The 12,660-nt window shown below is 54.0% G+C and overlaps 1 protein-coding gene across 1 annotated transcript in view; it reads left to right on the top strand.

Moving 5' to 3' along the window:
- Positions 1–12,660, top strand: part of LOC139160100 (E3 ubiquitin-protein ligase TRIM39-like) — a 72,140-nt gene that overhangs the window by 42,538 nt on the left and 16,942 nt on the right. Inside the window, exons 3-4 of the mRNA XM_070737636.1 lie at positions 8,009–8,239; positions 12,179–12,409. Coding sequence (XP_070593737.1) covers positions 8,009–8,239; positions 12,179–12,409 — 462 coding nt within the window. The remainder of the gene's footprint in view (positions 1–8,008; positions 8,240–12,178; positions 12,410–12,660) is intronic.

Below are 12,660 nucleotides of genomic sequence, written 5' to 3'. Positions count from 1 at the left end.
ACCGCGACCCCAGGGGAGGGGGGGAGGAGTGGCTATTGTAGCCAGGGAGAGCCTTTGCCTGCGTAGACTCATTGCTCCGGAAATAGCGGGTTGCGAGTCTCTCTTGATGAAGTTGGACTTAGGAGTTCAGGTGGGCTTATTTCTCACGTACCTGCCTCCCAGCTGCGTGTCAAAAGCCCTGCCTGTGCTACTCGAGGAGGTAGCCGGGTTGGCGGTAGAGTTCCCCAGACTTATTGTCTTGGGGGACTTCAATCTGCCGTCACTCGGCGAAACCTCTGGGTTGGCACAGGAGTTCATGGCCACCATGACAGCCGTGGACCTGACTCAAGTAGTTCAGGGTCCGACTCACGAGGGAGGGCACGCACCTGACATGGTATTCCTCTCCGAGCAATTGAGTAATGGTCTGAGACTAAGGGGCTTAGAAGTGTTGCCTTTGTCATGGTCAGACCATTTTCTACTACGGCTTGACTTCCTGGCTCCAATCCTCCCCCGCAGGGAGGCGGAACCAATGAAGATGTTCCGCCCCAGGCGCCTGATGGACCCAGAGGGCTTTCAGACGGCGCTTGGGGTTATTCCAGAGGCACTCGTCCACAGTTCGGCGGAGTCTCTCGCGGAGGCCTGGAACAGGGCTGCAGCGGGGGCTCTTGACCGGATTGCGCCTTTGCGACCTCTCCATGGCGCTAGACCCCGTAGAGCCCCATGGTTCAACGAGGAGCTCCGGGAGTTGAAACGCCAAAAGAGACGTCTAGAGAAGCGATGGAGGAAGAGTAGGTCTGAATCCGATCGAACACTTGTAAGAGCTTTTATTAAGACTTACAAAGTGGCGCTCAAGGCGGCAAGATGCGCGTACCATGCCGCCTTGATTGCATCAGCGGAATCCCGCCCGGCCGCTCTGTTTAGGGTGACCCGCTCCCTTCTCAACCAGGGGGGAGTTGGGGAGCCCTTACAGAGTAGTGCCGAGGATTTTAACACGTTTTTCGCTGATAAAGTCGCTCGGATCCGGGCCGATCTCGACTCCAATTGTGTAACAGAGTCGACTGACAACGAGTCAGTCGAGGTGACTGGGGCACGTACTTGTCCACCTGTCTGGGAAGAGTTTGATCTGGTGACACCTGATGAAGTGGACAAGGCCATCGGAGCTGTGAGTTCCGCCACCTGTTTACTGGATCCGTGTCCCTCCTGGTTGGTTTCGGCCGGCAGGGAGGTGACACGGAGCTGGGCCCAGGAGATTACCAACGCTTCCTTGGGGAGGGGAGTTTTTCCATCACTCTATAAAGAAGCGCTTGTGCGCCCCCTCCTCAAGAAGCCCTCTCTGGACCCAGCCGTACTTAACAACTATCGTCCAGTCTCCAACCTTCCCTTTATGGGGAAGGTTGTCGAGAAGGTGGTGGCACTCCAGCTCCAGCGGTCCTTGGAAGAAGCCGATTATCTAGGTCCCCAGCAGTCGGGTTTCAGGGCCGGTTACAGCACGGAAACCGCTTTGGTCGCGTTGATGGATGATCTCTGGCGGGCCCGGGACAGGGGTTTATCCTCTGTCCTGGTGCTCCTTGACCTCTCAGCGGCTTTCGATACCATCGACCATGGTATCCTTCTGCACCGGCTGGAGGGGTTGGGAGTGGGAGGCACTGTCCTTCAGTGGTTCTCCTCCTACCTCTCTGGCCGGTCGCAGTCGGTGTTAGTGGGGGGCCAGAGGTCGACTCCTAGGTTTCTCCCTTGTGGGGTGCCTCAGGGGTCGGTCCTCTCCCCCCTGCTATTCAACATCTACATGAAACCGCTGGGCGAGATCATCCAAGGACATGGGGTGAGGTATCATCAATATGCGGATGATACCCAGCTTTACATCTCCACCCCATGCCCAGTCAACGAAGCGGTGGAAGTGATGTGCCGGTGCCTGGAGGCTGTTGGGGCCTGGATGGGTGTCAACAGACTCAAGCTCAACCCGGATAAGACGGAGTGGCTGTGGGTTCTGCCTCCCAAGGACAATCCCATCTGTCCGTCCATCACCCTGGGGGGGGAATTATTGACCCCCTCAGAGAGGGTCCGCAACTTGGGCGTCCTCCTCGATCCACAGCTCACATTAGAACAACATCTTTCAGCTGTGGCGAGGGGGGCGTTTGCCCAGGTTCGCCTGGTGCACCAGTTGCGGCCCTATCTGGACCGGGACTCATTGCTCACAGTCACTCATGCCCTCATCACCTCGAGATTCGACTACTGTAATGCTCTCTACATGGGGCTACCTTTGAAAAGTGTTCGGAAACTTCAGATCGTGCAAAATGCAGCTGCGAGAGCAGTCATGGGCCTACCTAGGTATGCCCATGTTTCACCATCACTCCGCAGTCTGCATTGGTTGCCGATCAATTTCCGGTCACAATTCAAAGTGTTGGTTATGACCTTTAAAGCCCTTCATGGCATCGGACCAGAATATCTCCGAGACCGCCTCCTGCCGCACGAATCCCAGCGGCCGATTAGGTCCCACAGAGTGGGCCTTCTCCGGGTCCCGTCAACTAAACAATGTCGGTTGGCGGGCCCCAGGGGAAGAGCCTTCTCTGTGGCGGCCCCGGCCCTCTGGAACCAACTCCCCCCGGAGATTAGAACTGCCCCTACTCTTCCTGCCTTCCGTAAACTCCTTAAAACCCACCTTTGCCGGCAGGCATGGGGGAACTGAAACATCTCCCCCGGGCACGTTTAATTTGTGCATGGTATGTCTTTGTGTGTGACTGTTAGCATATGGGGTTTTTTAAATATTTAAATATTTTAAATCTGTCTGATTGCTTATGATTTGTTTTTTACATGTTGTGAGCCGCCCCGAGTCTTCGGAGAGGGGCGGCATACAAATCTAAGTAATAAATAAATAAATAAATAAATAAATCATGGAGAATTGATGCCGAAAAACCATGGCCGGTTTGGTCGGTTTGAAATGGCTCGCTAGCTTTTCCTGTAGGACGTCCCACGCTACGGTTCTTGCTTGCTGCGGTTCGGTGAGAGTCTGGGCAAGTCCACGGATTTCTGGGCCGCAGTAATTAAGGAAAATAGCCCGTCTGCGATCGGCTTCGGCGTCCTCTATTCCCGCCGCCTCGAGGAAGATCTCGAAGGTGGCCATGTATTCGTCCCAGGTTGTTTTCTCGGGATCGAAGAGTTCCGGAGCCTGGCCGATCTGGACTTTGTTCATGTTGCACGTGATGTTTCTTCCGTCCGTTCGTCGCCAGTGAAGTAGACCCAGAGGCAGGGTTCAAGCAATCGGTACTTTTATTCAGCTCAGAGAACAAGTGACAGCTCAGCAAGGCAAAGTGACAATTCAGCGAGTACCGACTGACTCTGCTTGGAGAAACCGCCCCTTTTATACATTTGTGGTTCCCGCCAAAGCTAGAGCCGGCTGCGTCTGAGCCAATCAGGAGCGACTTCCTGCTTCGGCTCAGACAGCGCTGGAAAGAGGAACAAACTATTTACAGGAATTACAAGGTAGCCATTTCAGGATACAACAGGATGCTTGGCAATTGTCATGTATTTATGAAGACTGAAATATATACTGCTCAAAATAAAAGGAACACTTAAACAACACAATATAATTCCAAGTAAATCAAACTTCTGTGAAATCAAACTGTCCACTTAGGAAGGAACACTGATTGACAATAAATTTCACATGTTGTCAGCACATTCAACTTTGTACAGAACAAAGTATTCAATGAGAATATTCCATTCATTCAGATCTAGGATGTGTTCTTTGTGTGTTCCCTTTTATTTTTTTGAGCAGTGTACTACATCTTCTAACTGGAGTTTCCCTCCAATGTAATTCTTTACAGAAAAGAAACTCAAAACTTGTATTTTCTCTTCAGATCGATGTTGAGGATTGCCTGAAGGTTCAGAAGGCGCAGGGGAAAAAAATACATACAAAAGAAATACAAAGAAAACAGTGCAGGAAATACTTGTAAGTATTGATCCAACGGTGAGGATTTTCTGAGCTAATTAGGAAGGAGACCCTCTCCACCATCTTTAATGATAGACAGCCTATTCATAAGTACAAATTCTGACTTAAATGAAATTCAAATTATTCTTTGGGGGGATTTTTTTTTGTTCTCCAATCATGTATACAGAAAAAAAGATACCCTTTATTTTAAATTAATTTACAATATATCACTTTTACAATTTCGTTATACAGTCATACCTCGTCTTACGAACCTAATTGGTTCCAGGGGGAGGTTCGTAAGACAAAAGATTCATAAGATGAAACATTGTTTCCCATAGGAAACAATGTAAAGTCAATTAATCCGTGCAACAACAAAAAAAACCCGCAAAAAAATGCTGCCGCCCGGCTGTCAACTTTTAAAACAGCCGGGCGGCTTCCCTCTCTCTCTCTCTCCTTCCTCCCTCCTCCTCCTCTTCCTCCTCCTCCCATATTCCGCCTCCCTCCCAGGCCACTAGGCAGGCCGGTGGTCCCCGTCACGGAGCACAGCCATGTGGGCTCCGTTCTGTTCCCTGCCGGCCCGATTGAGGTGCCGGCAGTCTCCGCCACGGAGCCCGGCCCCGTGGGGTCCGTTACATCTTCCGCTGCCAGCCAGGCCTTGCTGGCGGCAGCGCAACAAAGAGAGGCATTCGCCTTCCTCCCGCCCGCAGCTGACTGACCGTGGGCTCCTTCCCGAGCTCGGAGAGCTTCCTGGCTTTCGTTCTTGTTGCATTCGCGAGCTTTCATGCCCAGGAAGCTCTCCGAGCTCGGGAAGGAGCCCACGGTCAGTCGGCTGCAGGCGGGAGGAAGGCAAATGCTCCTCTTTGTTGCGCTGCCGCCAGCATGGCCTCTGCTGGCAGCGGAAGATGTAACGGACCCCACAGGGCTGGGCTCTGCTCCCCCTCTTACCAGCCCAGCAGGCAGCCGCCGCGGAGCACAGCCATGTGGGCTCCGTTCTGTTCCCTGCCGGCCCGATTGAGGGGCCGGCGGTCTCCGCCACAGAGCCCGGCCCCGTGGGCTCCGTTACATCTTCCGCTGCCAGCCAGGCCATGCTGGCAGCAGCGCAACAAAGAGAGGCATTCGCCTTCCTCCCGCCCACAGCCGACTGACCGTGGGCTCCTTCCCGAGCTCGGAGAGCTTCCTGGCTTTCGTCCTTGTTGGATTCGCGAGCTTTCATGCCCAGGAAGCTCTCCGACAGGCGCTTAGCTCCTCCCATCCATCCAGAAGCCGAAAGTTCTGCCCTTTGTTCACCAGCCTCCACGTTTTTCTTTCGGCTTCGGGCTGGACAGGAGGGGCTAAGCAGCCGGAGATGTTGCCAGCCCAGCAGCTTCTTACATTGATTCCTCTGGCCGCTTAGCTCCTCCCATCCATCCAGAAGCCAAAAGTTCTGCCCTTTGTTCACCAGCCTCCACGTTTTTATTTCGGCTTCGGGCTGGACACGTTGCAGCCGGAGACGTTGCCAGCCGGAGACGTTGCCAGCCCAGAAGCAGGAGGCGCAGGTTCGGGCCGGAAGCAGGCGAAGGGCAAGGCAGCAGGTCTGCATCCTGGGTGGGCGGGCAGGCGGCGGGTGAGGAGGTGCGGCCGAGCTGGCCCGGCTCAGGCTCCGGCTAGACCTCCAGCGAGGACGGGGCGGGCACCAGCTGGATGCTGCGGCGATGGTACGTCCGACTCGGGGCTGGCGGCGCCCGACACAGCGGGGAACATCAGCGCGGGAGGCAGGAGAGGACCGGGCGAAGTGAGAAGAACCACCGCTGTCGCCACCACGCCCGGCTTGGCTTCCCTCTTCGCCCGCCGTCTGCTCGCCCACCCAGGATGCAGACCTGCTGCCTCGACCCGTGCCTGCCGCCAGCCCGATCCTGCGCCTCCACAGGAGGCAGGAGAGGACCAGGCAACCAGAGCAGCAGCGCCGCCGCTGTCACCGCCATGCCCGGCTCGGCTTCCCTGGCCGCCGCAGGTACTACGCGCTGCGATCTTCCGGGCCGGTGAGGCTCAGCGGCTGGAGCCCCGGCCCCTTTCGGCTGAGCCTCCCGGGCCAGGCGGCCACCTTCCGTCGCTGAGCCTCGCCGGCCCGGAAGATCACAGCGCGCATTGCTTGCGGCGGCCAGGGAAGCCAAGCGGGGCATGGCGGCGACAACGGCGGTTCTCCTCACTTCACCCGGTCCTCTCCTGCCTCCTGTGCTGATGTTCCTCGCTGCGTCGGGTGCCGCCAGCCCCAAGTCGGACACACCCTCGCTGCCGCACCCAGCCGCTGCCCGCCCCGTCCTCACTGGAGATCTAGCCGGAGCCTGAGCCGGGCCCGCTCGGCCGCGCCTCCTTGCCCGCCGCCCACCCGCCCAGGATGCAGACCTGCTGCCTCACCCCACGCCCGCCGCCGGCCCGATCCTGCGCCTCCTGCTTCCCCCTCCCCCAGCCAAAAATACAAAGGCGGTCTGCCGCCACCCGCGGAGCAATGGGAAACTGAAGCCGCCGGCGGTTTCAGACTCCCTTTGCTCCAGGCTGCTCCGCCCTGCCTGTCATGCGGCGGCAGACTGTCTTTGTGTTTTTCGCTGGGGGGGGGGAGCAGGAGGACCTTCCTGACTCCCTCTCCCAGCGCCGGACCTCCTGCCCTCCCTCCCAGACAAAAACCCAAAGTGGCCTCCCGAACCCGAACGTTTTCCGTCTTACGAACCTGCCGCCGCCGCCGAGAAGCCCCGCTGCCCGGCTGTCACCTTTTAAAACAGCCGGGGAGCTTCCCAGCAGCCTCCCGAAGCCGAACGCCAAACCCGAACATCCGGGTTTGGCTTCGGGAGGCTGCTGGGAAGCCCCCCGGCTGTTTTAAAAGGTGACAGCCGGGCTGCGGGGCTTCCCAGCAGCCTCCCGAATGCCGAACCTGGAAGTTCGGGTTTGTCGTTCGTAACACGAAAAAAGTTCGTAAGAAGAGGCAAAAATTTTTAGAACCCCGGGTTCGTATCTCGGGTTGTTCGTAAGACGAGGGGTTTGTATCTTGAGGTACCACTGTATATAAATTAACCAATGCCACTTCCTCACCATTTGACATCTGAACCAAAAAATAATTATTCCAATTACTATTCTTAATCACCTCAAATTAATTAGATCATAATGTTTTTAATTTTCTCAAAATCTCCTCCATATCAATTTTCATGTATGCTTTCATGTACCCTCTTCCATAATAAATGCCCTCTAGAATAAAAGAGAAAAAGGACATTAAGGGAAATGAAAAGGAGCAAAAATTTCAGATTACCTCCAACACAGTATTTAAATTAAAACCAACCATTGCTAAAAAGTAGTTAAAATATATATAAAGAGGGCAAAAAAGGAGAAGCCACCATATAGTATATACCAAATATCGCCAAATTAAAAAAGAACCTAATTAAAAATAATTCCCTTTCATGAATAAAAATACAAAATAAAAATAGAGATTAAAGATTAGAAGATAGCAGGGGAAAAATAAGGAAGAAAAGAAAAAGAAAAAGAGAATAAAAACAAAGCTAAGTACTCCATACATTCATCATGCCCTACTAAAAAAAACAGAATATCTACCCTATACTAATTATAACACTTTCAATCCATCATCCTGCCCTATTCTAAAAAGAAAAAAAATTCACTGTATAGCCAGTGTAATCATCTTCCCTATACTAATTATAACACTTTCAATCCATCATCCGACCATTGACCTCTTCCAATGAAATTCAAATTAATGATTCTTAGGGCAAAGAACTTGTTCTTAACCTGGGGACTAAGATGTCACCACTCGCTGAATGACATAGTTGGATTAAGTGTACCTTGTTTTATACAAAGGGGTTTGCTTGCTGAATAAAGTAAATAAAGTATTTGGAATCCCGGATTGCCAAGAATATTTTCATAAGAGATCATTTAAACTCTATTTTTTTATTAAAAATATTTTCCTCCGCCCTGTTTTTTTAATATCAAAAGGGGTTTTTTTCTTCTTAGAAAATTCTTCCACCTCACTTCTAGATTCTTTAAGGAATCTATTGAATTATTATAGCAATAAAAATAAAATAATAACAATAAAAATATGCTCTTTGCTTTTTCTCCTTCGTTTTCTAGGACAAGATGAAAGAAGTGAAAAAAGATTTAATGGCTGAATTCAGGGAGCTTCAACTCTTGTTAGAAGCACAGGAGCAGCGCCTATTGACTAGGATGGAAGAGATGGAGAAGGATCTTATGGCAAGAGAGGAGAAGGGTTTGGCCAAGCACATGGAGGAACTCTGCTCCCTTGACCATCTCATCCAGCAGATAGAAGAGAAGCATCAGGAACCAGCCAGCAAACTATTACAGGTCAGGCAGGAAGTTGAGATCATAGAATACTACGGATGGAAGGGACCTTGGAGGTCTTCTAGTAATCTAGTCTAATCCTCTGCCTAAGGCAGGAGCCCTCATATTCTCCCGAAAAAATGGTTGTCCAAATTATTATTGGAATCATCCAGTGACTCAGTACCCAGAACTCTGTGAGGGCAGCTGTTGCGCTGATAAATAATTGTGACTCTCAGGAAATTATTCCTTATTTTAGGTTGGATCTTTTTGTGAGGAGCGTCTACTCTTCACCTCTTGTTCTGCCCTTAAGTGTTACAGAGACTAAATTGATGCTCTTTTCCTTATTACAGCCTTTCAAGTACAGTGGTACCTTAAGATACGAACTTAATTGGTGCCGGGGGGAGGTTCGTAAGACGAAAGGTTCGTAAGACGAAACATTGTTTCCCGTAGGAAACAATGTAAAGTCAATTAATCCGTGCAACCAAACCCCCCCCCCCGCAAAAAAAACGGCTTTCCGGCTGTTTTAAAAGGTGACAGCCGGCCTGGGGGGCTTCCCAGCACCCCCCGAACCCGGGTTCGGGGTTCGGGGGGGTGGCAAGCCCCCCAGGCCGGCTGCGACCTTTTAAAACACCCGCGCCGCTTCGCTGCTGTCTCCCGAAGCCGAACGCGGAAGTTCGGCTTTAGCGTTCGGCTTCAGGAGACAGCTGCGAAGCGGCGTGGGTGTTTTAAAAGGTCGCAGCCGGCCTGGGGGGCTTGCCACCACCACCCCAAACCCGGGTTCGGGGTGGTGGTGGCAAGCCCCCCAGGCCGGCTGCGACCTTTTAAAACACCCGCGCCGCTTCGCAGCTGTCTCCTGAAGCCGAACGCTAAAGCCGAACTTCCGCGTTCGGCTTCGGGAGACAGCTGCGAAGTGGCGCGGGTGTTTTAAAAGGTCGCAGCCGGCCTGGGGGGCTTCCCAGCAACCTCCCGAACCGAACCCGGGGTTCAGCAAAATTTTGCCTCTTCTTACGAACTTAATTGGTGCCGGGAGGAGGTTCGTAAGGTGAAAAGTCCGTAAGACGAAACATTGTTTCCCATAGGAATCAATGGAAAAGCGATTAATGCGTGCAAGCCCAAAACTCAGAAACCCAGAAGCCGGCCGCCACCACCGAAGGAGGCTTGAGCCTCCCGATCCTCCCCGCCCCTTTGCCATGCATGTCATCCTGGGTGAAGCGCTGGGGGGAGGGAGTCAGGAAGGTCCTCCTGCTCTCCTCCCAGCCAAAAACACAAAGGCGGTCTGCCGCCGCCTGCTTGAGCCAGGATGACAGGCAGGGGAAGCAGCGTGGAGCAATGGGAAGTTGAAGCCGCCGGCGGTTTGAGCCTCCCTTTGCCCCACGCTGCTTCGCTCTGCCTGTTGTCCTGGGCGAAGTGCTGGGGGGAGGTAGTCAGGAAGGTCCTCCTGCTCCCCCCCAGCCAAAAACACAAAGACAGTCTGCCGTCGCCCGCTTGAGCCAGGGTGGAGCAGCGTGGAGCAAAGGGAGGCTGAAACCGCCGGCGGCTTCAGCTTCCCATTGCTCCGCGGGCGGTGGCAGACCGCCTTTGTATTTTTGGCTGGGGGGGAAGCAGGAGGCGCAGGATCGGGCCAGTGGCAGGCGTGGGGCGAGGCAGCAGGTCAGCATGCTGGGCGGGTGGGCGAGGAGGCACAGCGGGGAACATCTTAGTGGCTCCGGCGCTGGAGGCAGGAGAGGACCGGGCGACCGGAGCAGCAGCGCCCGGCTTGGCTTCCCTGGCTGCCACAGGCACCGTGCGCTGCGATCTTCCGGGCGGGCGAGGCTCAGCGGTGGAAGGCGGTCACCTGGCGGGGGAGGCTTGGCCTCTTGCAGCAGCTGCCACAGCCGCCGGCTTTCCCTCCCCTCTTCTGCCGGCGAGGGGCGGGGAAGCCTGCGGCTGTAGCTGCTACTGCAAGAGGCTTCCCCGCCCCTCGCCGGTGGCCGGCAGAAGAGGGGCAGAGAAGCCGGTGGCTATGGCAGCTGCTGCAAGAGGCTTCCCCGCCCCTCTTCGGTGGCCGGCAGAAGTGGGGCAGGGAAACCGGTGGCTGTAGCTGCTGCTGCAAGAGGCTTCCCCACCCCTCTTCGGTGGCCGGCAGAAGAGGGGTGGGGAAACCGGCGGCTGTAGCTGCTGCTGCAAGAGGCTTCCCCGTCCCTCTTCGGTGGCCGGCAGAAGAGGGGAGGGGAAGCCGGCGGCTATGGCAGCTGCTGCAAAAGGCTTCCCCTCCCCTCTTCGGTGGACGGCAGAAGAGGGGCGGGGAAACCGGCGGCTGTAGCTGCTGCTGCAAGAGGTTTCCCCGCCCCTCTTCGGTGGCCGGCAGAAGAGGGCGGGGAAGCCGGCGGCTATGGCAGCTGCTGCAAGAGGCTTCCCCGCCCCTCTTCGGTGTCCGGCAGAAGAGGGGAGGGGAAGCCGGTGGCTATGGCAGCTGCTGCAAGAGGCTTCCCCTCCCCTCTTCGGTGGCCGGCAGAAGAGGGGCGGGGAAGCCGGCAGCTGTAGCAGCTGCTGCAAGAGGCTTCCCCGCCCTTCGCCTGTGGCCGGCAGAAGAGCGCTCTTGCCCGGCAGGAGGTGAAGAGTGCTTTGCCCAGTGCTTTGCCTCCCGCCAGGCAAGAGCGCTCTTCTGCCGGCCACGGGCGAGGGGAGGAAAGCCTCTTGCAGCAGCTACTGCAGCGGAGACATTTGGGGGTTTGGCTAGGGGGGGGAAAGGCAGGAGGTCCGGCGCTTCACCTGCCCTCCCAGCCAAAAGGCAAAGCCGCGCAGCTCCCCAGCCACCGAAGGAGGCTTAACGCCACCCTCTGTCCCACCCATCGCCCGTATCCGGCAGAACTGCCTCCTGCCTGCCCCCGCTCTTCTGCCGGCCACGGGCGATGGGTAGGACAGAGGGGCGGGGTTAAGCCTCCTTTGGCGACTGGGGAGCTGTTGCCTGTCAACTTTTCTTTTTAGCGCTGGGTAGGAACAGAAGGGCCGGCTTGCCTCCCCAGCGCTAAAAAGAAAAGTTGCCAGCCAGCGCTGCAACTGACGGAGTCCTGAGCCTCCCGTTCTCTCCCCCATCGCCCCTTCGCTGTCCCTGTGTTCCTAGGAGAAGCGCTGGGGAGGGAGGCAAGCCGGCCCTTCTGCTCCTCCCCAGTACTTATCCCAGAAGTTTGGGTTTGGCGTTCGGGTTGGGGAGGCCGCTGGGAAGCCCCGCAGCCCGGCTGTCACCTTTTAAAACAGCCGGGGGGCTTGCCAGCAGCCTCCCGAAGCCGAACGCCAAACCCGAACCTCCGGGTTCGGCGTTCGGGATGCTGCTGGGAGGCCCCCCGGCTGTTTTAAAAGGTGACAGCCGGGATGCGGGGCTTCCCAGCAGCCTCCCGAACGCCGAACCCGGAAGTTCGGGTTTGGCGTTCGTAAGATGAAAAAAGTTCGTAAAAAGAGGCAAAATTTTTCTGAACCCCAGGTTCGTATCTCGGGTTGTTCGTAAGATGAGGGGTTCGTATCTTGAGGTACCACTGTACTAATTATAACACTTTCAATCCATCATCCAACCATTGACCTGGCCCCTCTTCCAATGAAATTCAAATTAATGACTGTTAGGGCAGAGAACTTGTTCTTAACCTGGGGACTAAGATGTCACCACTCCCTGAATGACATAGTTGGATTAAGTGTACCGTGTTTTATACAAAGGGTTTGGCTTGCTGAATAAAGTAAATAAAGTATTTGGAATCCCCGATTGCCAAGAATATTTTCATAAGAGATCATTTAAACTCTATTTTTTTATTAAAAATATTTTCCTCTGCCCTGTTTTTTTAATATCAAAAGGGGTTTTTTTCTTCTTAGAAAATTCTTCCATCTCACTTCTAGATTCTTTAAGGAATCTATTTAATTATTATAGCAATAAAAATAAAAATAAAATAATGACAATAAAAATATGCTCTTTGCTTTTTCTCCTTCGTGTTCTAGGACAAGATGAAAGAAGTGAAAAAAGATTTAATGGCTGAATTCAGAGAGCTTCAACTCTTGTTAGAAGCACAGGAGAAGCTCCTATTGACTAGGATGGAAGAGATGGAGAAGGATCTTATGGCAAGAGCGGAGAAGGGTTTGGTCAAGCACATGGAGGAACTCTGCTCCCTTGACCATCTCATCCAGGAGATAGAAGAGAAGCTTCAGGAACCAGCCAGCAAACTATTACAGGTCAGGCAGGAAGTTCAGATCATAGAATCCTAGGGCTGGAAGGGACCTTGGAGGTCTTCTAGTAATCTAGTCTAATCCTCTGCCTAAGGCAGGAGCCCTCATATTCTCCCAAAAAAATGGTTGTCCAAATTATTATTGGAATCATCCAGTGACTCAGTACACACAAATCTGTGAGGGCAGCTATTGCGCTGATAAATAATTGTGACTCTCAGGAAATTATTCCTTATTTTAGGGTTTATCTTTTTGTGAGG

The sequence above is a fragment of the Erythrolamprus reginae genome, chromosome 2 (assembly GCF_031021105.1).
Source record: "Erythrolamprus reginae isolate rEryReg1 chromosome 2, rEryReg1.hap1, whole genome shotgun sequence".
NCBI classification, from domain to species: Eukaryota; Metazoa; Chordata; class Lepidosauria; order Squamata; family Dipsadidae; genus Erythrolamprus; species Erythrolamprus reginae.
The sequence above is the reverse complement of the archived record's forward strand: the minus strand, read 5'-3'. Positions and strand labels throughout refer to the sequence as shown.